The 25605-nt window shown below is 40.8% G+C and overlaps 1 protein-coding gene across 2 annotated transcripts in view; it reads left to right on the forward strand.

Annotated features, from left to right (window-relative positions):
• Positions 1–25301, forward strand: part of JDP2 (Jun dimerization protein 2) — a 77035-nt gene extending 51734 nt beyond the window's left edge. For both annotated transcript variants that reach the window (XM_072623496.1, XM_072623497.1), the window contains exons 3-4: positions 6185–6289; positions 24079–25301. In XM_072623496.1, the coding sequence (XP_072479597.1) occupies positions 6185–6289; positions 24079–24264 (291 nt within the window). In that variant the 3' untranslated portion in view covers positions 24265–25301. The remainder of the gene's footprint in view (positions 1–6184; positions 6290–24078) is intronic.
• Positions 25302–25605: the final 304 nt, after the last annotated feature.

The raw sequence follows: 25605 nt of genomic DNA on the forward strand, positions 1-25605 counted from the left end.
CATCTCTGGTCTTGATGAGAGGTTGATGGTCTATTTAGTCTACACTAGTGTTTTTGTGCCCCCCTTTCCCATTTTCATAGGTGTCTTGTTGACCTTTTCTGTGCAGTTCTGCGGTGGAAGAAGTTACTTTCTGTAATTTTTTGTTGGATTTCTTGATCATTATTAGACTTGGTGTGATTTTTTAGATTTTTGTTGGAATTGGTGTGTAGAGCTGACCAATTGATTGAAATGTAATTTAGAAGCAAATGGTCAAGTCAACAGGTATTTTTACTTAAGTTCTTACTATGTGCCAGGCACTGTGAAGCTCCAGACTTACAAAGAAGAAAGAGTAAAATTGGGAGACCAATGCCAACTAACCCTAGTTCCTTTTTTTGAAAAAAAATTATTTTTAAATTTAATATTTTATTTTTCCCCAAGTTATATCTAGTTCCTTTTAATTTTTCATGGTATGGTCTCTTCTCAAGTCTTTAATCATTTAGGTTTCTCTTCTCTAGACTCTAAGTTCCCCATCCCTGCTCTAATATCTTCATTTGTCATTAAAGTTGCAGGAGTCTTTCTTCTTTAACCATTCTTTAAAATTTTTTGTCTGTGTGGAGGTGAAAAGTGACCCATTAGAACATGAGTCCCATAGTTGGTATAGAGGAGAGAAAAGGATTGACTTAGTATTCAAGGATACAATTGGAAGAGGTACACTGGTCCTTAGTTTCCATTTCTTATGAGGACAAGACAACTGAAATAGCTGTAAGTGGAATTTGGGCTAAATCTAATCATAACTATTATGAGACATTGGTACATGCTACATGGAGTATGGGGGGAAAATGACTGAGGGTTTGGGGACTTTGTGCATTTATTTGGTGGTGTTAATGTTAAACAGAAGATATTAAACTGAGCATTAAATGAGGAAATGGGACCAAGAGAATCAAATTGAGGGAAGGAGGGGCAAATGAGAGGTAGATATGGGAGTTAATTGAGTCTGACTCCAGTTTCACAGGATTTAGTACTGAAATGGACCTTAGAGATCCTTTCTTCTCCCTCCTCTCCCAGTAGAATGTAAGCTAGTTAAAGGTAGAGACTTTTCAGTTTGTGTTTGTAACACTAGTATATATTAGATAATTAGTAAATGTTTGCTGAATTGAATTAAAATCTGACCACTTCATTTTACAGTTGAGAAAACTGAGATTCAGAAGGAAGAGAGGACTTCCTCAGGGTTACACAGGAGTGAGGTTTGGGGATCACCTACCAGTAGCCTGTGGTGCTGTTCTCACTCGGGACATCTCCCTGCCTTTCAGAATGAGCCTGGAAGCTGTTACTCAGGGGCCAGTGGCAGTACAGAGTAGAGTCATATACTGGCACCAAAGGTCAAAGCCAGGAAATAACAGGACCAGAGTCTTAGTGGATGGACAAGCCTTAAGGATCTAGGTAGGAAGACCAGGAGGAAATGAAAGACCAAGGACCAAGCAGGAAATATGAGCAATGGGTAGAAGCATCACCAGTCTCAAACAATGGTATTTGCCAATCCCTTACTGATCCTCAGTTTCTTGTGAAGGTAGGAACCCATCTCCAAGCCTAACTGACCAGGCTAATGTAAGGCTACCTGACTGAAGTAGAAAATGGTGAAGGTGAAGGGGAGGGTCAATTCCTGGCAAATGGTGGGGAAGGAACTGCATAACATAATGATGATGATGGTGATAAATAATAATATGAGTCTGGACCTGTGATTTCATTGGTATTGAAAATCCCAGGGAGGGGACGTTCCATCTACCAACAGAACTACAACTTACAGTCTTAGAGATCTGCCTGAGAGAACAGTAAGTTCAATAAAGAGTGACACAGCTACTATTTCATCATGACTATGGGCCAGTATGTGACCCTCTTAGGTTTGATAGCCTGGTGGAAAGGATTAGCTTTTGTAAATAACATGAGATGGGGAAACCAGACTTGATCACTATAGTTCCTGAAAGGGTGGGGTGGGGTGGTGTGGCATGGGGGGGAGGTTCAAGGTTTTATTTGTCCAACAGCAAGTATACCCAGGTTGCACACCATCTTGGCAGTTTGTGGGCAAACCTCCTTGACCATGAGTGGGATTGCACTGCCAGCAGCTACTTCCTCTAATTCCTTCCCTTTCCCCTCCCTATTGGTGTTACCTCAGCCTTACCCTGGCTGAGGTTAAGTAGTGAAAGTTTCATCACGGCTCCCTCTCACCATCCGCTCCTCCTCTCCTCTTTTAGGGGACAGCTAGGACATTACAACTTGGGAGTTAATTTCTTGGGAGGCTGAAGGCTGACTGTCACCTGTGTTCAGGGATGATGACAAGTTGTCTTTCTCTCTAGCCAGCCTCCTGATGTGGAGTGAGAATAGAACATGATCCTCCAGACTCTGCCTAGCAGGTATACAGTACAAGAGGAAGAATCCACTGGACTTGAGACCTGCTGTGAGCTCTGTATTATGAACCTGGATCCTCAGCCCTGGGCCTCTCCGAGATTGTGTTTCTAGGTGACTAGAGCCATTCATTTTTCTGGCTGGAATCCTGTTCAGCCAGGCACTTGCTTGGTCCAGGCCCGGGGCTGTTGGACCACGTTCCTGGCTCCAGAGGTGAGGGCATTGGCAAGCCTGTAGGGATTTGGCAACTTCTCAAGCAACCTTTGACCCTAGAGCGTCCCAAGACTAGCAAGGCATGCTGTATTCTCTAGGTATAATTTTTGTGGGCAGCTAGTTGGTCACTTTCAGGTATGATGCTGAGTTCAAGTGAAGAGCAGTAGGTTGGAAGAGTTTAAAGATAATCTGGTTGGTGATTATCTTTTTTCCCTTTTGTTGTTGTTTTTCATTTGTTTCCAGTCACGTCTAACTCTGTGACCTGATTTGGGGTTTTCTTGGCAAAGATATTGGAGTGGTTTGCCATTTCCTTCTCCAGGTCATTTTACAGAGGAGGAAACTGAGGTAAACAGGGTTAAGTGACTTGCCCAGGTAACGCAGCTAGTTAGTGTCTGAGGCCAGATTTGAGCTCATCCGTCCATTCCTCTCTCCAGACCTGACCCTCTGTCCACTGCACAACCTCCATGCATCGTGGATTCTTTAATTCTTAACTGCAGAACCCCATTTTCATGAAAAGATTAAAAAGACAAGGGAACAAGGCTGATCTTCCTAAAGTTGGAGCGCTATTTCAATTTAATATGCACTAAACATCTACTGTTGCTGAGTGCCTTGGATGTGAACAAAAATAAAACAATTCCTCCCCTCAGGTAGCTTACCTTTTATATGTAAATACACAATGTATACATTTTAGCTGGGGAGCCTGGAAGGGTCTGGGAGAGATTTGGAACAGGGGCATGTAAGAAGTTGTGCTTGAACTGAATTTTGAAGGGAACAGAGGTGGAGGTAAGGATGGCGTCTATTCCCCGCTTAGGGAATGGTCTTTGTTGAGGGCATGGTGATGGGATGTGGTATATGGAGAACAAGTAGAGGAGTTTGGCTGAAATCTGAAGTGTGAAGGAATAATGTACAACGAGCCTGGAAAAGTAGATTGGAGCCAGTTTGTAAAATGTCCAACAGAGGAATTTGTATTTTATTTTATAAGCAATATGAAGCCACTGAAGCTTTTTGAACAAACGTATTTCCTAAACTGTGATTGAGGGAGCCTGAAGGGATCCTCTAACATAGGATTTCAGGGGAAGTGGGTACCAACTATGGAGGAGATAAGGAAAAGAATGAAAAATGATGGGGAAGGGATGGGGAAGGAAAAGGGCTCAGAGACCATTCAGAGGGAAAAGGAGTGGGATCTGAAAGGTATTTGTGTACACCAGAGAGGATGAAAAATGAGATTCTGGAAACATGGTTAAGTTAAGGTAGTACTTACAGAAGGCATGATGGGAGAGGAAAATTTAAAGAAGAGTTGTGAAATTTGAACCCATGCCAAAAGGAGCCTTTCTTTAGAAAGTATTTGAAAATTGGTGACCTGGAAAATCTGTCCTGAGGGCTTGGACTGGGTTAGGATGACAGCAGAAAACTTGGCTTCATCTCCTATTAGGTTGCCGCCCTATTTATTGACAGATGGTAGTATCCAAGCTGCAGCCTTGCGAGATGCTTGGGAAAATGTCCCACTGGCTTTGTTGGCGACTTAGATTTGACATGGAGGGCTTGCTTCTTCTCAGACCTGGAGTCATTTGGTCTGGCAGCCCAGGGTACATCTCATGCACCAGTTTGTTAGAGGAGATAGATGTCTACTGGAAATAGGTAAGGCTTGGTCTCAGCAGGCAGTCTGGGGTAAGCAGTTGTCATGTTGGAACGCTGTGGACCTGTCTAGTTCTCTAGTCTGACTTGTGGCTGTGTGTGCTTTTCCAAAACATTTTATTTTTGTGGATGTCTTTTGTTTTTATACTATCTTCCTTTCCCAAAATTTCCCATCCCCCTTCCCTTGCCTTGCAAGTCATACCTTATAGCAAAGATTTAGAAAGAGAAAAAAAAGGTTCATCCAGTCCAAGAAATGCATCAAGCTTCTGACCTTAACAAAAAACAAACAAAATGAGCATTTCTACATACATAGTAGAAGAGAAAAAGAAGGTTGAACATTAAACTGTATGTCTCTGTTATCCACAGCTTGCTTTTTTTTCAAGTGCATGATACATTCAACATAGCCTATAAGGTCCCTTCCAACTCCACATTTATAATCCTGTGATTAACCCTGTGTCACTGTCCTGTGAGTCTTTCTGGCCTTCCTTTTGTTCTTTTCTGTGCATTTAAAAAAAATGCTTCAGTGCGCTTGTTTTGTTTCTTTTCATTTCCTTTTTTTGTGGACATCCCTATCTCTAGCTCTCTCTTCCTCAAGTTTCTCTTCAAAACTGAAAAGAAAAGCAAAACCTTTGTAACACATATGCATAGTGAAACAAGAAGAATTCTCACATTGGCTATGTACAAAATGTAGATATAATTCCATCACCTCTCTGATAGGAGATGGTTTCCATCTTCATCATCAGTCCTCTGGAATCATTGTGGGTCATTGCATTGATCAGAGATCTCAGCTCTTTTAGAATTGTTTTTCTTTACAACGTTATTATTGTGCAAATTGTCCTCCTGGTCCCACTCCCTTCACTCTTCATCTGTTCATAGAAGTCTTCATAGGTTTCTTTGAAACTGTCCCTTGCATCTTTTCTTGCAGAACGTAATGTATCATACTAGATGGAATGCCAGACTTGGAGTTAGGGAGACATAAGTTCAAATTCAGCCTTGGACATGTACTCGCTCTGTGATTCTGGGAAAGTCAGTTGGCCTTTCTCAGACTCAGTTTCCTTGTCTATAAGACAGGGATAATAATGGCACCTCCCTTACAGAGTTGTCAGGAGGATCAAAGAGGATAGCAGGTTAAGCCCTTGTAGACCTTAGAGCACTGTATAAATGCTAACCATTATCATTGTATTCTAATATATTCATAGGCCATAATTTGTTCAGTCCTTCTCCACTGAATAGTCATCCTGTTTATTTCCAGTACTCTGCCATGTGAAAAAAGCTGCCATAAATATTTTTGTATATATGAATCCTTTTCGTCTTTTTTTGACCTCTGTGGTGCATAAAGCTAACAGTTCTATTTCTGAGTAGAAAGGTACACACACAGTTTATTGGCTTTGTTCCAAATTGTTTTACAGAATGGTTGGACCAATTCATAGGTCCATCCACAAACAATTCATTATATGCCTATTTTCCTGAAGCCTCTCGAACATTTATTATTTTACTATATTATCTTGTTTGTCAATAGAATGGATGTGAAGTGGAACTTCAGAGTTGTTTGCATTTGCACTTCTCTAATTATTGGCCATTTGAAGCATTTTTTTATATTTGTCTTGATTTTCTCAGTTCTAGAATTTCTTTCCTTTGAAAACGCTTTGTTTGTAACTTTTGACCATTTATCTACTGAGGAGTGGTTCTTGTTCTTATAAGTTTGAACTAGTCCCTTATATATCTTAGATATTAGACCTTTATCAGAGAAACTTGCTGCAAAGATTTTTTTCCCTAGTTAACTGTTTCCCTTCTGATTTGAAGTACATTGTATGTGTATGTGTGTTTGTGTGCTCACACGTATGAGTGCATCAATTTTGTCTGACAGTATACGTCATATTCCATACTCATAGTCCTCCATCTCTGCCAGAGAAAGATAGAGGTACATTTTCTCAACTCTTATGTTTACTCTTAACAGCTAGATGAGGAAGAGGAGCGGAGGAAAAGGCGCCGGGAGAAGAACAAAGTAGCAGCAGCTCGATGCCGGAACAAAAAGAAAGAGAGGACGGAGTTTCTGCAGAGGGTGAGTGTAGTAGGTTAGTCAGAATGGGACACTCTTCTCCTTGAGAGCAGATAGGAAGATCTCCATTCTAGCAGAAATTTCCAAATGTGATAAAAACCAGGACAATACCTACTTATACCTACTGAAGCTACCTTGTACCCTTTCCGATCCTTGCCCAGCATTTCCCATTATCACTAAAGGATCCAGTATCTTCATATTTCAAGAGGGCTGAAATAATCCCCATAGCCATGGATCCCCATGGAAGGCCACTGGAAAGGAAACAAAAGTAGAAGTAATTTTGTTTATTGTAAACTCACTGTTCCTTAAAGTTATGGACTGAGTCTGTTATCTTTGTAGCTCTCTCAGAAACTAGCACAAACCATCTTGTGCAGTAAGTGTTTGATAAATATTTGCTGAATAAATGAATGACTCTCTCTTTAGTGTCTGGGCTGATTGGCTACTTTGAGTGGTTGGCTTAGAGGCTGATGCTACCCATGTTTGTGGTTGTTTAACTCCAGGTGATAAGGCCACGATCATAGGTTCTAGAGGGGTATCTAAGGTAGGGTCAGTAGAGCTTTGCTCAAGAAGGAAATTTTAAAGGGTACTAACAGTCTATTTATTGTTCAATCGTTTCAGTTGTGTCTGACTCATTGTGACTCATTTGGGGTTTTCTCAGCAAAGATACTAGAATAGTTTCTCATTTCCTTCTCCAGCTCATTTTATAGATGAGGCAAATAGAGGTAAGTGACTTGCCCAGAGTCATACAGCTTGTAAGTGTCTGAGATCATATTTGAACTAAGATCTTCCTGACTCTAAGACCAGCACTCTATCCACTGTACCCCTTCTCAACATAGACTGCTGAAATATACCATTTTGGGGGGGGGGTCCAAATGTGCAATTTCATTGATATAGAGAACTCCTACAGAAACTTAGTTTACCAGTGCAGTCTTAGAGAGCTGTCTGACTTGCCTATGTTCACACAGCTTCTGTGTGTCCTAGTTAGTGCTTAAACCCAGGCTTTTCTGAGTCCAAAGTTGGTCCTCTGTCCACTATAGATAACTGCTTCTTAATTTATAATGTCACATGCATGCATCAGAGTTACAAAGAGTGCAGTGCGACATCTGTAGGGGAGGATTGTTATCACTTGGGTCTGGGAATGAAGGCGGTTTCATCTGAGTTGGATCTTAAAGGGTAGCAGTAATTGAATGGGGGAAGAGGGCAATCTGAACTAAAGGAACGACATGAGCATGTGCATGGAGGTATGAGAATGTGGAATAGATTCAGGGTCAGTTTGGTTGAAATAGATTGCATGGGGGCAGCTGAGTGGTGCCATGTATGGAGCACAGGTCCTAGAGTCAGGAGGACCTGAGTTTAAATCTGGCTTCAGTTACTTACTAGCTGTCTACTGGCTGACTGGCAAGTCACTTAACACTGACTGCCTCCAAAAAAAAAAGGAAGGAAAGAAGGAAGAAAGAAAGAAAAAAAGAAAGAAAGAAAAGAGCTAGAGAGAAAGGAAGGAAGAGGAAGGAAGGAAGGAAGGAAGGAAGGAAAGAAGGAAGGAAGGAAGGAAGGAAGGAAGGAAGGAAGGAAGGAAGGATGAGAGAGATTGCATGATAGAAGCAATAAGAGATAAAGTAAATTGTTGTCAGGTGGAGACTGGCCTTAAATGCTAAGTTAAGAAGTTGGAACTTTATTTGGAAGACAATAAGGAATAACTGAAGATTTCTGGGCTGTGAAATGCCACGATGAGATATCTATGTAAGAAAGACTGTCCTGACATTTGTATGAAGAGTGGATTGCAAGTGGGGAGAGAGTGGAGGCTGAAACACTGGTAAGATGACTCTTGTAATAAGAGAGGCAGTGGCAGAAGGAGTCTGGAAGAGGGGGCAGATGCAGGAGATATTCAGAGAGGTAATCTGAGAGGTGAAGGAGGGAGAAGAGTCAAAGATACAATCCTAAGTTTGTAAACATGAGAGATGGGTAAAGGTGGGCAGACTTATATACTGCTTTAAGGTTTGCAAAGTGCTTGAAATATGTATTATCTTATTTAAAGCTCATACCCCACCCTCAGAAACAGCTGCTATGATTATCCTCATTTCACAGTTGAGATGGATAGAATGTGATTAATTGACGCGTTAGACTCACATAGTCAATAAAGCCTGGGATAGGATTTGAACCCAGGTCTTCCTGACTCCATAGTCAGTGCTGTATCCACTGTGTCACCTTGATAGCTTAGAGAGAAATGTAATGCTCAGATTTGAATATGTTGAGTTTAAGTTTTTTCAGTGACAGATTATGCAGGATAAATGTGTGAATTAAGACCAGTGTTCAAATGAGTATGCTGAGAGATTCCAACTGACCTTCCCTGGGATAGCTCTTTCACCTGCCATTTAACTAGTAAACCAGCCTATAATATTCCAGACCTGGACTCTCCTTCCCTCCCTTACCTCACTTCCCTCATTCACCTTTTTTTTTTTTTTTTAAGGCAGTTGGGGTTAAGTGACTTGGGATCACAGAACTAATAAAGTGTCTGAGGCCTGACTTGAACTCATGAAGATGAGTCTTCTTGATTCCAAGCTCAGTGCTCTACCAGTGCTTTTTAAGCTGTGTGTTGTAACCCTGTATATGGTTGAAAAAAATTTGGCAACAGTAAAAGGTTTCTGAACATGAAAGGACCAAAAATTAATCCAAAATCAAAACCATAATGAATCCGAGAGGATTTTGGCAGCACTTGCCTGTGTTAGATATCTCATCTTCACTGCAGCCTTGGTTCTGAACACAAAGCATGTACATTTTGCACTATGTATACCCTCAGGCCACACAACACCAACAAAAACTGCTGAACTGTGAAAAGGGGTCATGAATAGAAAAAGTTTAAGAAGTCTATCCACAATGCCACCTAGCTGCCCCTCAGTCACCTTTTCTAATGCTGAGAACGCTGCTAATGATTTCCAAGTTCTTCCCTTCTTGAGGACGTTGCATGCTCTCTTGCCCTCAAGATGGATTTTGATGTCTCCTTTGGAAATAATTTCTCTTGATTTACATTTCTAATGCCTTGGCCAGAATGAATATGCACCTGTATGAAAGAACTGTGATTTCTTCTGCGTAGAGAATTCCTGTTTTGGGAGCTCCCTCCATCAACACAAGTTCTACCCACTATAACTCGTCTTAGATACTTGTCTGAGGGACTTGCCTAGTGACTCCCTCATTAAAGAGGTCTATTCATTGAATGGGTGTTACCTCCCTCTAAATGAGTACATAAGGTCTCCCATTACATCCTGAGCCATCTCCAGTCATCCTGATGAATATCTGGTCCAGATGACTCAGGAGGAGAAAGCGAGGCTGGTTGACTTTGTACAGCCCTCCCTCACTCAAAACAAAGTCAAGTGCAATCATGTCATTAGTTCTTCTTAGAAAACGAAGGACAAACATAACAACAATAACAACCCTCATTAGAGAAGGAGCTCCTTGAAGGCAGGGACTGTCTTTGGCCTCTTTTTGTATCCCCAGAGCTTAGCATTGTGCCTGACACATAGTAGGATCTTAAGAAATGTTTAATGGTTGATTGATCATTGATTGGTCACTGTAAATTCTTGTTTGTAGAAATTATAGGACAGAGGCCATTTTTGTTACCTGCCTTTGGATTTCCCTATATAATTCCCTATATAATTGACTCTTAATAAATATTTACTTGTTTGTCATATATATTAAAATTTTTTTTATTCTGAACTGAAACAACAAAAACATTTCTAAGCACATAGCAGAATGCAAAAAGAAGATTCTCTATGAAAATGTGAATCTCCGTTTCATTCCATTTGATTTTTTTTCTGTATGTGATAAATTCTACATATTACTTTCAAACAGTTCGACTTACTGTGCTTCCTTCCACATTTCCTTCTATTCTCTTCTGTACATTTAAAAAAATGTTTCAGTAGGCATCTTATTTTTGGCATCACTATTGCTTTAATTAAAAAACGAAAAGAAAGAATGAAAACCCTTGTTTAAAAAATAAGCATAGTTGAGTAAAACAAATCCAGACAACAACCATGTCTAGAAACATATCACTCTTTCTGGACCTTGTGTCCATTACGTCTCTATCAGGAGAAAGGTAACATGCCTCATCATAGGTCCTCTGGGGAACATGGGGGTCCGAGGTTAGATCTGAACTCTAATCTGTTATACTATAATCTCCCTACATGAACTGAGTAACAGTCAAAACAAGGTATTTTTCCTTTGGGGACTTCAAGATGCTTTTTCTTTTTCTAAGTTTCTGAGGGCATGTTCTTTGGGTTAACAAGGGAAACAAGCATTTATGAAGTCCCTAGCATGTGTCAGGCACTGTGATTGTGTTTGTCCTTCGTTGCTGAAGAAGACCATGCCATCAGAGAAATGATGATATGACTCACACTTGACTTTGTTTTGAGTGAGGGAGGGCTTTGAAAGGTCACCAGTCTCACTTCTCCTCCAGAGCCATCTGAATCCAGTGACCAGATATTCATCAAGATGACTGCACTAGGAGACCTTGGCCCCTTTAGGCCAAGTACTCACTTAGGGAGAGGTAACACCCATTCAGTGAACAGGCCTGTTTAAGAAGAAGCCAGGGCATGGACCCCTTTAATGAGGCAAAGAAAAGAAAGACATGGGACTGGGAAGGAAACAGCCAGTTACTACAGATAATCACTCTTCAGCCAGGAGGGCTCCAGAAGAGAGCCTTTAGGCAAGGAGCAGGGGCCGCATGGTGTCTGAGCTTCACAGTGCAGTAGGTTTAAGGTCCAGGGAAGTGGTAAGCATTTTACAAAGATCATCTCATCTGGTCCTCAGAACGCTGAGAGGTAGGAAACTGCTTCATAGAATCTCAGTGTGGGAGGGAACCTCTTCAGTCAGCTAATCTGATCCCCATATCTATGTCTTCTGGAAAAATGTCCCCAGTAGAATGTAAACTCCATCTGGGTAGAGACTGTTTTACTCTTCTTTTTGTTTCTCCAGTGTCCAGAACAGTCCTGGGCACATGGCAGGCACTTATTCAGTATTTGTTCTTCACTGATATCTTTGCCTGGGTGTTTGAACAGCACCGCAAACTCAATATGTCCAAAAGCAAGCTCCTTATCTTTCCCCAGAAGCTTCCACCCTGATTCAGTTTTCCCCGTTTCATTGATAATTTCATTCGTAATTGCTATTACCCAGAGTTGAAACCTTAGAGTATTTGATTTTTTTCCTCTCACCTTCCATACATAATCCATTGTCAAGCTGGTTGGTTCTTCCAGAATTTCTTGAATCCATCACTTCACCTTCTTCACACTATACACTCCTTCGGCTTTTTAGTTCCCACAGTCTAGCTATCGCCTATCATCTTACCCTTAGTTCCCATTATTTCTTTTCATATATATTACATTTCAGCCAAAATGGACTTTGTTGTTGGTCAGTTGTTTTTTGGGTCATGTCCAGCTTTTTGTGACTCTATTTGTAGTTTTCTTGGCAAACATGCTGGAGTGGTTTGCCACTTCCTTCTCTAGTTCATTTTCCAGATGAGGAAACTGAGGCAAACAAGGTGAAGTGACTTGCCCAGGGTCACTGACCTAGTAAGTGTCTAAGGCTGGATTTGACCTCACAAAGTTGAGCCTTCCTGGCTCCAGACCTGATACTGTATCCACTATGTTTGACTATAAACCTTCCCCAAACTCTACATGCCATCTCTGCCCCTTGACATTATTGGGATGAGCCATTGCCCCATCCTTGGAATACATTCCTTTCTTCATCTCTGCTTATGACTTGCCCCATTGGCTTACCCCTTATGGCTCAGTTCAGCTACTTTCTCCTCTGTGAAACCTTTGTTCTCTTTCCAGATGAAAATATTTTCTTCTTTAAAATCCCTACAGCGTTTTGTCTGTATCTCTCCTTCATCCCAACCACACCCTACCTTTTACTATATTTATCTCTGAAATATGTTGTCCTTTCTCTACCTCTGGTAAAATATATGTGTATATATATGCATATAGACATATATAGACATTATATATATATAGATATCTATAGATAGATAGATAGATAGATAGATAGATAGATAGATAGATAGATAGATAGATAGATAGATAGATGTGGACTATGTCGTTTTCAAGTCATCACAACTGCAACACCTAGCACTGTGGGTCTGCATAGAGAATGGACTTAGTAAAATATTTCTGAATGAATCATACAACCAGAGAATATTCATGGTAAATGGAGTCTAAAAAAATAATTTGGGAATTCCCTCTATTTTTAAAGAAATGGGACCACAGAAAAGTGAAATGACTTGTCTAAAGTCCCACAGCAGGTTAGTAGTGGAGACTTCACGCTGTTTTCTTTGAGTCATTTCAGTCATGTTCAACTCTTCATGACCCCATTTGGGGTTTTCTCACCAAATATGCTGTGGAGTGGTTTGCCATTTTTTTCTCCAGTTCATTTTACAGATGAGGGAACTAAAGCAGAGTTTAGTGACTTATACAGGATCACACATCTAGTAAGTATCTGAGTTCAGATTCATGCTCAGGTCTTTCTGACTCCAGACATCGTGCTTTATCCACAACCTCACCTAGCTGTCCTTGATGCACTTTATCATGGATCTAATCTATCACTATATTTTTCAACCATTGTAGACTTCTCTGGTATATGATATTATACATATATTTTTATTATTATTACATGTCCTATATAATATACACATAGCTTATTCTCTAATAATTTAAGTGGTTAAAGGATATTAATAACTGACTTACCATATGAAAACATTTTCCATGTCAGCAACAAAAATAAAGAAGCAAATAGTTGTGTATGTGTGCATGCGCGTGTGTGTGTGTGTGTGTGTGTGTGCGCGTGTGTGTATGATAGTGAGTAGGTAGTAAGAGCACTGTCTAGGAGACAGGAGACCTAGAATCTTATCCCAGGGCTGCTGCTAACTAGTTGCCATGCAACCATGAGTGGTTAATCTTTTGGGGTCTCAGTTTCCTCATTTATAAAATAAGAGAGTAGGGATAGATCTTAATCCATAGTTCTTAATCTTTTGGGGGGGACATAGATACCTTTGGCAGTCAGGTAGATGCTATGGATCCCTTCTCAGGACCATGTTTTTAAATACACAAAATAAAATATATAGGATTACAAAGGAAACCAATTACATTGAAATATAGTTATCAAAATTTTTTTAAAAGTTCACTGACCCCAAGTTAAGAACCCCTGGGCTAGATGATCCCTAATGTTCAGCTCTTACTTTCTCTGTTTATACCGAACTGGGCAACATGGACTTTTTAAAAAGTGATACTCTAAAAGATGTTACATGGTTTTATTTTTAGGGGGAAATCCTGACTATTCTATATGTTTTGCTGTTTCCCATTGCTCATGGGATAAAATGCAAAACAGCCCCATGACCTCAAGGTTCTTTCCCATCTCTGCATTTGTGTCTATATTGTTTCCCGTCCCTAGGGAAGGGGAAGTAAATAAGCATTTATATAGTTTCTATTTTGTGCTAGGCACTGTGCAACGCACTTAACCAATGTTATCTCCATTGATCCTCACAACTGTCCTGGGAGGGAGGTACTATTATTATCCCCATTTTACAGATGAAGAAACTGAAGCAAACAGAGGACAAGGAACATGCTTAGGGTCATATATCTCATAAGTATCTGAGGCCAGATTTGAACTCAGGTCATTCTCATGCCAAGCCAATTGCCAGTATGTCTACCTGTACGTACCCTCTCTATTCCTCACTGTCCTTCCAGATCCTTCCCATCCAGTCTTGGCTCAAATCCCACCTTCCCTATGATGTTTTCCATGACTATGGTAGTTAATATGCCCTCCTGCTCTTAAACTACTGTAAGATTTATTGGTCTATCCCCTTCTTTTAGCACTCAGCATCAACTTCTTTGTTTTATTGGTGTGGTTTAGATAGGAATGTCTTGTCTCCATGTAGAATCGTAATAATATCTAACATTTACATAGCTCTTACTATGTGCCAGGCACTCTGATAAAGACTTTAAAAATATAGTATCATTTGATCCTCACAACAACCCTGGGAGGGAGTTAATATTATAATTACTATTATGATGATGAGGAGGAAACTGAGGCAAACAGAGGGTAAATGACTTGTTCAGGGTCACACAGCTAATGGGTATTTGAGGCCAGATTTGAGCTCAGAGATTCCTGATTTCAGACCCTGCCCTTTATCCACTATACCACATAATATTTTCTAGTTATACGTAAAAGAAATATAAGAATTAAGATAAAATAACTAGAACATTTCCACACATTTATACCACAAAATGGCCTTACACATATGTATACATTGAACACTTACAGAATGTTCTTCGTTATAACTTTTCCATTTTTATGTGTATGTTCTTATTAATTTTCTTGAATGGCAAGCTCAGTATGTGTTCAAAACTCCTTGTATCTCCCACATTGCCCGTGTATGTTGCTTGAACAATTCCAGATCCAGTGAAGAGGTCTAGAAAGGATAAAAGCAGAAAAGAAACCTTGGGACCTGGGGACTTGCCAGAGGTTCTGTGGTGATCCATATCAGGAGGCCTACAATTTTCTACTACTTAGAATGATTAAAACTTTTCTAAAAAAAATTCAGAAAAACCTAAAGCCACGCTCTGACCATTAAGGCTAATGGGCCAGACCATTTCTTTTGCACCTTCATTAGACACAAAAATTCTATGCATGTCTTTAAGTATCTGTATAAATAAATATAAAATCATTTCCTCCAAATTCTCCCCCCTCATTAGAACTTCCCTTTGTAACAAAGGAAAACAGTTACCAACATAGCAGCTGTGCTTGCCAGCATATGTAGGACAGTCCTTGGCCCTCTTACGGAGATCAGGGAGATTACTTGCGTTGTTCTCTGTGCCCAGGGTGACACCTGGCCTCCCTGTCACAAGCAGACAGAATGATCTGACTCTGTAAGGAGTCCCCAGGTAGCTCTTCCTCTGTGGGAATTCTTCACTTTTTGACATCTTAGAGTTGTAGTCTCAGGATCTGATTGGTAGAACTCTACTCTTGAGCATTCTTCATTTAAAGCCATGTCTACACAACCGTGAAGCATTTAATTGACATGATAAGTTGGCATCATCATAACAAAAAAGAAGTAATTTGACTCAATTCCCTCGCTTGCCGCATCTCATCCTTTTCCCCGTCCTGAGAAGAAAAATGATAATAGCTAGGATTTATGTCTTTTAAAGCAGTTTTTCTAATTAATTAATTTTTAGTTTTCAACATTTACTTTTATAGGATTTTGAGTCCTAAATTTTCTCCTCTTCTCTACCCTCCCCAAGAAGGCATGCAATTGGATATAGGCTATACCTGTACAATCATATTAAATGTATTTCCACATTAGTCATGTTGTAAAGAAGAATCAGAACCAAAGGGAAAAACCGTGAGAAAGAAAAAGAAAAAAAATAGAGAAAATTGTCTGCTTTGATCTGCATTCAGACTCCACAGTTCTTTCTCTGGATATGGATTGCATTTTTCATTGTGAGTCTTTTGGAATTGTGTTGCTGAGAAGAACCAAGTCTATCAAAGTTGGTCATCGTGCAATGTTGCTGTTGCTGTGTGTACAACGTTCTCCTGAAGCAGGAGTTCTTAACCAGGGATCAGTGAACTTAATTTTTAAAACAATATTTTGATAACTATATTTCATATGGTTTCTTCTGCAATCTGATATGTTTTATTTAATGCATTCCAAAACATTATTCTGAGAAGGGTCCATAGGCTTTACTGGCCTGCCAAAGAGCTCCTCTACATGAAAAGGGTGAAGAATTCCTGCTTTTAAGGTTGCTACAGTTTTTTTTCTGTTATTTCTTCTTCTTCTTTTCTTTGGTTTTGAATAGATGTGCCCTTTCTTACCCTGTTCTGATTTCTCAGCTTAGAGTTTCTCTTTGGACTTTCCTTTCTGTTGTCACGAATCAAGGGACTGAGTTCACCATACTGCTCTTGTAGCCTATGGTCAGTGACAACAGGCCTTGATTGGTGAATGGTCTTTGATGTAGCAGACTTGTCCGCATCCTCTTATCAAATCCCTGGACAGACTGAACGATCTATGATGACATTTTTTTTTAAATTTTAATTTTTATGGATATCTTTTTGTTTTTGCATTGTTTTCATTTCTCAATAGACTCTTCCTCCCTTCAATACACTGAGAACCTCCTCAGAAAATGAAAGAAATATAAGAGTAAAATAAAGATAAAAGGAATATGAGAATAAAGATAAAAGAAAAATAAGAATAAAATAAAGAGAAATAATCATAGGCATAAAAGATAAAATAAGGATAAGAAATGTAAAGGTAAAATAAAGATAAAATAAAAATAAGAAATATAAGAAGAAAAAAGGCAGTTAAGCAGAACTAGTAAATACATCAGCTGAGTCTGATAAATTATGTAATGTTCCAACTCATAGTCCGCAGCTTCTCATGACCCCATTTGGGGTGTTCTTGACAAAGATACTGGAGCGGTTTGCCATTTCTTTCTCCACCTCATTTTGCAAATGAAAAAAGTGAAGCAAATAGGGTTAAGTGACTTGCCCAGGGTCACACAGGTAATAGGTATCTGAGATCAGATTTGAACTCAGGTCGTCTTGACTCCAAGACTGGCACTCTATCCACTGTGCCTGCTAGGTGGCTGCTTACATTTGTGAACATTATGTATATTGCTTTTCTGGCTCTGTGTATTTCATTCTATCAGTTCATATATCTTGCCATACTTCTCTGAATTTTTCACATTCAGTTTCTCTTTTTTCTGTTTTATTCTTACAAACTTGACAGATATTTGCCAGCTTCTGGCTGTCTTTCTGTATAGTTTTACACTAGATGGAAGATCTTCTGTTTCTTTTCAGTTCTCTTTATCATTCATCTAGCTGGGATCTTTTATTACATATTAGGTTTGTTTAGGAGAGAGCTAGACTATATGACCTTTCACCATTTGAACTAAAAGTTATTATAGTCAGAGTATCTTAGGGTTCAATGATCTTCCATTACCTGTATGCCACAGTTTGTGTAACCATTCCCCAGACAATAGGCATCTATTTGTTTATATTTCTTTGCTTTATGGCGATATTTTGCTCATGACAAATACCCTCCTGGGTATTCATTTGGTCCTAACCTTAACCTTTAAAGCAGGAATTCTTCACCTTTTTCATGTAGAGGGGTCCTTTGGCAGGCTAGTAATGCCTATGGATCCTTCTCAGAGTAATTTTCCTTCCTCCTCTCCATCTCCTTCTTCCTCCTGTTCCTCCTCCTCCTGTTCCCCACTTCGTCCACCTCCTTTCCCCTCTCTTTCTTCTTTCTCTTCCTCTCCTTTCATCTATTTTCCCTCCCCTTCCCCTTTTTCTTTCTCCTCCCCCCACACTTTCTTTCTTCCCCTTTCCTTTTCCTCTTTCTATCTTGCCCAGGCTGAGATCACAGTAGGCATTTACAGATCCCATCTCACTGATGATCAGCACAGAAGCTTTGACCTCCAATTCTGATCTGGGCCAATTCATCACTTCTTAAGTAGCCTGGTGACCTTTCCTCTGCCGCCACTCCAGGGTCTCAATATATTAGTGCCAGACTTAAGGAGGATGGATACCCAATTGACTTTAGCCCATTGTAACTTGTAACTCCTGCGCTCACACCATCCACGAGCCTCAGCCTTATCCAGTAGCAGAGATTATAGGCATGTGCTACCTCCTCTGGCCTCTCCTAGTCTTCATTATGCTTCTTTTGGGATCCTGTCAAAATAAGGACTCCTCTTAAGAACATCTCTCTATCTGAGTAGTAATTTACCCATTTGTCACAGTAAAGTGAAACCCCTAAGGTTGTAGTTTTAAATCAATCCAGTGGCACCCAAGGAGATTGCTTTATTGATGCCTATCAGAGTGGGAACATTTCTTCTCAAAACCTAGCTCTTGCTGTCCCCATCAATACCTCCACCTTCCCTTCAGTGCCATTATGATCTCTCCTGGATGAGTCATTTATGTATTGTGTTCACTCCTGCTTGGTGCCATAAGAACTCCAAAAAAGTCATCTGTCTAATGCTTTTTCTTGTCCTCTGGTTCCATGCATTTTCTTTACATGAAAACCCTTTGCTTCTCTAATTCAATTAATTCTCTTAATTCAAAAGAAAAATCTCTAGGAAATATCATTTATGTTTACTACTTATCTTTAATCTTGACTGATGAATCAGCTAGCCAATTTTTCTATTTCCTCTTCTCTGGCTTAAAGGGATGGTACCACCATAACCATGAACCTTTTCCCTTTAGGCCAATCATTTGATCACATTTGACCACTTGATTGTGAATCTCTATGTGGTAGATGGTGGCCAGTAGTTATGACAGTGTCACTCCCTCTGTGCTTCTGTCTCTTAAAAAATGGGGGGAATGTCCTGTGAGAAAAGCAGCATGGCTGAAATCTATTGTCACCAAACCAAGAGCTTGAAATACTGCATGAGACCAGCAGATTCCCATCATGCTGTCCTTCTTGTGCCTTTTGCCAATAAAACACATGGAAGAAGGCCAGGTGATGGGGATAGCTCCCTTTCCTCTTGGGTTCATACTATCTCCACCCCCAATCAATAATCCCTCACTAGAACCATGTTCATACATACATCTTCACCCTGCATTTCTATCTTCAGCCCTTGTTTCATAGTGATACTTCTTAGAAAGGAAGGGAATTAATTAAATGAAGGGAATGCCATCAGAGACTAATGAGGATTTTTTTCTCTCTTTGAACATGAAATTTATTCTGGTCTTCCCATTACCAATCTGGTAAAAAATATTTTTAAAAAATCAGCATTTGAGAAGGCCATGGTGGCATACACTTGTAATCTCAACTGCTAGGAAGGTTGAGACTGGTGGATTACTTTAGCTTAGGAGTTCTGAGATGCAGTGCACTGTGCTGATCAGGTGTTCTCACTAAGATTGGCATCAGTATGGTGAGCTGCCAGAAGCAGGAGGTGGTAGAGTGGGAGGACCACCAGGCTGCCTAATGTGGGGCAAACAAGTCCAGACTGACAACAGAGTAGACCAAAGTTGATTAGTAGTGAGACTGGACCTGTGGGTATCCTCTGAACTTCTAGCCTAGGTGAGATGGGCATACCAATCTTAAACACACACACATTTAACCACTGAATATTTATTGAGCACTATATGTAGGGTGCAGTGCTAAGCAACACAGGTGAAACAGATATTAGATCCCGTCTCTGCCCTCATGGAGCTCATAGTTTAGTTGAATCAATAGGCGGTTTTCATACATATAAATGGAAAAGTTTAATACAAGTCCTTCTGTAAGTATGAGTAATAGGCCATGGGTTCAGAGTCCAGTAAAAGGAAGGAGAGTGGGAACATGTTCCAGGTAAGGAACACAGGATCAGAGCTTTAGATCTGCAAGTTTTAAAGGGACCCTTAGAGACCATCTAGTAGTTCAACCCCCTCATTTAACTGAGAAGGAAACTGGGACCCAGAGAAATAAAGTGCTTTGCTCAAGCTAGTAAAGTAAGCCAGGACTCAAACCCAGTTGCTCTAACCCAAATCCAGTCCATCAATCAGTCAATTTGCATTTATCGTGCACCTACTATGTGTCAGGCACTGTGCCCTTTCCATTTCGCCATGCTGTTGAGAATGATATAAACAAAGAAACAGAGAGGGGCAAAAGCATGGGGTGTATTCTAGGGTTGATGTATAGATCAGTGTGCCTGAAGAGGCCAGCTAGTGGCACCTAGGTGGTATAGTGAGTAGAGCACTGGACGTGGAGTTAGGAGACCTGAGTTCAAATTCAGACTTTGACACTTGCTAGCTGTGTGATGCTGGGCAAGTCACTTAGCTTCTTCTGTCCGTCTCAGTTTCCTCATCTGTAAAGTGAGGATAATAAAAGCATCCAACTCCCAGGGCTGTTGTGAGGATCAAATGCCATAATACTTGTAAAGTGCCTTGGAGACTTTAAAGCTCTACATAAATGCTGTTGTGATTATTATTATTTATTATCCGTGGTAGTAATAGTAGAGTAAGTCTCTGCAATGGAGAGCTATTGGAAGCTTCTCTGGAAGGGAACGGGCAGCAATGAGAACAATGGTCATCTACAAAGATTGACATTTATGGCCGCCATTTTAACTACTGTGGTTCTCCATCCTTTCCCCAAAACAGTGCTGTTGAAAATTACTGTTTTTGGAATATAGACGACAGGGGCTAGGTCATAACATTTAGAAGTCTTTTCCAGGACCTTAGAGATTATAGAATTGTAGACCCTCCAGGTTGGGAGGGATGTGAGAGGCCATCTATTCTGACCAATACCTCTTCAAGAATCCACTTTACAACATGCCTCAAAAAGACTGGTCATCTGACTTTCGCTCATTCATGTTTTGACAGATGAGCAAACTGAGGCATGGAAAGGTGAAGTGATTTATCCCTGGTTGGCTAGTAAGCATTAGAGCTAGGGTTTACATGCAGGTCCCTTGACTCTGACTTCAACGATGTGCTACGGCATTGATGGTCAGACCTTTTTCAACCTTTGAGCGCTGATTTTTCTGATCCTATTTGGGAGCTTTCAGAAGAGTTAGGAAACTGGTTCATAGGAAGCAAGGAGGAGAGGGACCTGGTTTGGGGTTTCACTCTCCCCACCAGAAGTAGATTATGCTTCTGAAATCTACTTTCTTTCATAATCCACCCCCAATTCCCTCACCATGTGCCACACACACACACACACACACATGCACACATGCATGCACACACACGTGCACATGAGAGCGCACATACTTCTAGTACTTTGCTCCCACCCTGATTATTTCTTTTTGGACTGGATTTATAATTTTATTGGCATAGGGAACTCCCAGGGAGGAATTCTCTATATCAATGCAAATTGGCACCTCGCCTGCAATTTGCAATCTTGGAGAGAGATCTTGGGTGCAGAGACATTAAGTGATTTGCCCAGTCACACAACTGGTATGTGTCAGAGAAGGTACTTGAACCTGGGACTTCCTGATTCTGAGGCCAGTCCACAGAATGCCTATGACTGCCTTTCCCTGAGAATTATCTTCTATTTATGTGTATTTGTGTGAATTAATAAACAGAGCTGTATAAACACATCTATTTCTCTTATTTTACATATATATGTATATGCATACTCACACAAATGTATATATGTGTATGTATTGGTGTATGTATATGTGTATGTATATATATATATGTACATATATATATATATATGTATATATATATATATATATATATATATATATATAGTGTGTGTGTGTGTGTGTGTGTATGTGTGTACTTTATATATTTATAGGCATACATGTTGTCCTATAATATAATGCAAGTTTCTTAAGGGCAGAGACTGGTTCATTTTTGTGTCCCAGTGATTAGTCTGGTACTCAGTAGGTGCTTAATAAATATCAATTAATTGATTATTCCCCTGCTTAGATATGAAGACACACTCATGCAGCATAGATGTTAAAATCATTTCTTTACCAGCCTCATAGTGGGAGTGGAGGAGCTTATTGCACTAAAAAACACATCACATCTGACTCTTTGTAAGCCCATTTTGGGATTTTCTTGGTAAGGATACTGGAGTGGTTTGCCATTTCCTTCTCCAACTCACTTCACAGATGAGGAAACTGAGGCAAACAGGGTTAAGTGCTTTGCCCAGGGTCACGCATCTAGTAAGTGTTTGATTTGAACTCAGGAAGAGGAGTCTTCCTGACTCTAGGGTTGGTGCTCTAACCACTTCGACACCTAGCTAGGTAGTCTTGATGAGGGGTCAAAGGTACTATGACTGACTATTACTAGTCTGTATCATGGGTTCATAAAGAAGTGCGTAAGTGAGATCTGAATTTGTTTTTGTGGTTGTTCAGTCTTTCGGTCATGCCTGACTCTGTGAGACCTCATAGATTTTTATCTGTGGGGTTTTCTTGACCAAGATTCTGGAGTGGTTTTCCATTATCATCTCCAGTATGTCCCCATTTTACAGATGAGAAACTGAGGCAAATAGGGGCTAAGTGACTTGCCCAGGATCACACAACTGCTAAGTATCTGAGAACGTATTTGAACTCAGATCTGACTCAGGTCTGGTGCTCTGTCCACCCAGCTAACCCCAATCCTAAATTCCTGGAAGACTTTAAAATTATCTTCCTAAAGTGAAGATCTGACTACGTCAGTCTCCTAGTCAATCAACTCCAGTGTCTCCCTGTCACTTCCAGTATCAGATATAAAATCATTTGACTTTTAAAGCTCTTCTTCACGTGACCCCTTTCTACTTTCCAATCTTCTTACACTTTACTCCCTTTTGTGCATTCTATAACTCCAGTCTCCTTGCTGTTCCCCATATGCCATCCTGACTCTGCATTTTGATGCGCTATCTCCCATGCCTGGAATTCCTTTCCTCTTCACCTCCCCCTCCTGGCTTCCCTGACTTTCTTCAAGTGTCCACTAAATCCCTTCTGCCAGAGACCTTTCTCAGTCACCTTTAGAGTTAGCGCCTTCCCTCAGAGGCCGTTGCCATTTTGTCCCATGTATAGCTTTTGTGTTCATAGTTGTTTGCATGTCTCCTTCATTAGACTGTGAGATCTTTGAGAGAAGGGACTGGTTTTTGTCTCACTTTGTATCCCCAGCCTGGCACATAGTAGGTATCTAATAAATGTTTGTTGACGACTTCAGTTAGGGTCTAGTTTCAAAGTTACAGTACAAGCTTCATCCCTGTTGATCCCATGATTAGCTAGTGGTGTTCTGGAGTAGTCTGCCTACAGAATGGTAGTTTATGTCAGCTTCAGGGTCTGTTCTTTGGGTGCTTTGGTCAGCAGTGAACGACAGAGAGACAGTTGTAATTAGCAGTCCTGGTGACTGAGACAAATAGGACAAAATGCGCTCTGAAATCAGCCTATACAGACATACTAAGTTAAGGAGAAATCAGAATCATGCATGAGAGCTGGAAGGGATCTCGGAGGTCAAGCCTGCTGTTGTACAGATAAGAAAACTGAGGCCCTGGGAAAAAATCCCAGTTTGCCATCTGCCATTTGGGGAAGAAACAAAATCAGAGCAGCTTATCTTAGGGTAAGGCTATTAGAGGGGGAAAGCAACTGGTAGTTTCTTATTTTAATTAATTATTATTGCTAAGTGTCATTTATGGGTACCTAAATGGCACAGTGAGTATGACATCAGCCCTGGAGTCAGGAGGACTTGAGTTCAAATCGAGCCTCAGATACTAGCTGTGTGACCATGGGCAAGTCACTTAACCCCGTTTGCCTCAGTTTCCTCATTTATAGAATGAGTTAGAGAAGGAAATGGCAAACCACTCCAATATCTTTCTCAAGAATACCCTAAATGGGATTATGGAGAGGTGGATATGACTCAGCAACCACCACAACATCAAAGTGTTAAGCTTAGTTATTTCTAGCTGCTGAAGAAATACAAATGATGAGTACCTGGGTAGCACAGTGGGTAGAGTACTAACCTTAGAGTCAGGAGGATCTGAGTTCAAATTCAGCCTCAGATACTAGCTGTGTGACCTTGGGCAAGTCACTTAATCCCAATTGTCATAAAAAGGAAGGAAAGAAAGAAAGAAGGAAAGAAAGAAGGAAAGAAGGAAGGAAGGAAAGACAGATAAATGATGTTGGAGCCTTCTAAATTTAAGCGCCCTGGGATAAAGCCCTAGTTTCCTCAACCTAACTATGGTTCTGTAGTCAAGAGGAGATAAAGAGAAGGTGAAAAGAATTTTGCTTCAACAAGCCCCTTTTCTCCCCTTCCCCTTAGCCTTGTTCAGTGGACAATCCCTTGGTACACATATAAAGTTGCCTCTTTTTATGTTTGGGGTTCTCTAGGAATCTGAGCGCTTGGAACTCATGAATGCAGAACTGAAGGCTCAAATCGAGGAGCTAAAGCAGGAAAGGCAGCAGCTGATCTTGATGCTGAACCGGCATCGTCCCACTTGTATCGTGAGGACAGACAGTGTCAAGACTCCTGAGTCTGAAGCCAACCCACTACTCGAACAACTTGAGAAGAAGTGAAAGTGGATTGGGAGAAGAAAGCAGAAGGAGGATGAGGAGGAAGGAGGACATAGGGTCCCACGTGGGGCCTTTGTTTATGTGTGAAAAAACTTTGCAACAAGGCTCAGCACCGCCAGAGTACAGCGGGCTTCTTTGTGGAATACAGACCAGCAACACATGGGGAAGGGAGGGTTAAGGGAAGCTTGAGATCAGCGATGAATTGAGACCAAAGTAGAAACGGGGGAAGGGACTTAATCCAGTGCATGAGGGATAGAGGGGTGAATGAAGGAAGGGACCTCCCAACCTCCATGGTCACAGGTTCCTCTTCCATCATTTCCCATCGGTCTGCCTGTCTTTGGGACATCTCCTGGCATTGGAAAAGTCTAAGTTGAATAGAAAAAAAAATCCAAATGGAGTTCAGAATATAATTTCAGTAACTAGCCTCTTACCCCCCAAGTAATACAGCCGAGCAGGAGAGGGATGTGATACAGGACCAATAAGCACTCTCAGTGGCCGCCATCTGCATGTCCCTGTTCCATCGTCATCCCCCTGGATCCTGCTGACATCTTTCCCATGTCCCTGGGAAGAGCCCTCCTTACCAGACCTCGCTCCCTGCTGGAGTTTGCTGTGGGCACTGAGGCGCGGGCGCCCTTCCAAAGCACATACTCACTCTAATGTTTACAGCCTGGCTGTCCCGGCAGTGCTTTAAACTGCACATTTTTACACTTCTCTCTCTTTTTTTTTTTTTTAATATTTTTTACAAAAAGAAAAAAGGTTTTATACAGCAATATATATATGGATTTATATAATCACTCGACGTGATATGGTATAAATATGTTATGGTTTGTTTGTTACGAACAAATACTCCACAGTTATTACCATTGTGTGTAAGTCAGTGTTAAGTGCTGTAGTCCCTGGGCGCCCTAGGGCTGGTGCCCGTGGGGGGGATGCCTGATGCCTGATGCAGTGATCCCGAAGGGGGTGATGCCCATTTCCATCCGTGTAAGCCCTTCATAGTACTCAGTCCTGTATCGCTCAGTAAATGTTACTCTTACTTAGCCCATTGTCTCTTGTGGTTTCTGCTGGCTTTTTCAGTGCCCCTAATGTGTGTTTGGGTGGGATGGGTTCTGGTGGGGTGGGCATAATGAGCCGGGATGTTGGACATACTCGGTTTGTTTCTCTCTGTCTGATAAAACAGGGGATGTACATCACTGTGACTGATTAGCTCAGTGGACTTGGTGCTTTTGAGGCCAAGGTTTCCTGTTTGATCCCATGTGGGGGACTAAATCAGAACATTCTACAATCACTTACTACCCCCTTGAACCTTTGTCTACTCTCAAATTATACCTTTGGTCGTATAAG

This window comes from Notamacropus eugenii, chromosome 7, assembly GCF_028372415.1.
Source record: "Notamacropus eugenii isolate mMacEug1 chromosome 7, mMacEug1.pri_v2, whole genome shotgun sequence".
Taxonomy (NCBI): domain Eukaryota; kingdom Metazoa; phylum Chordata; class Mammalia; order Diprotodontia; family Macropodidae; genus Notamacropus; species Notamacropus eugenii.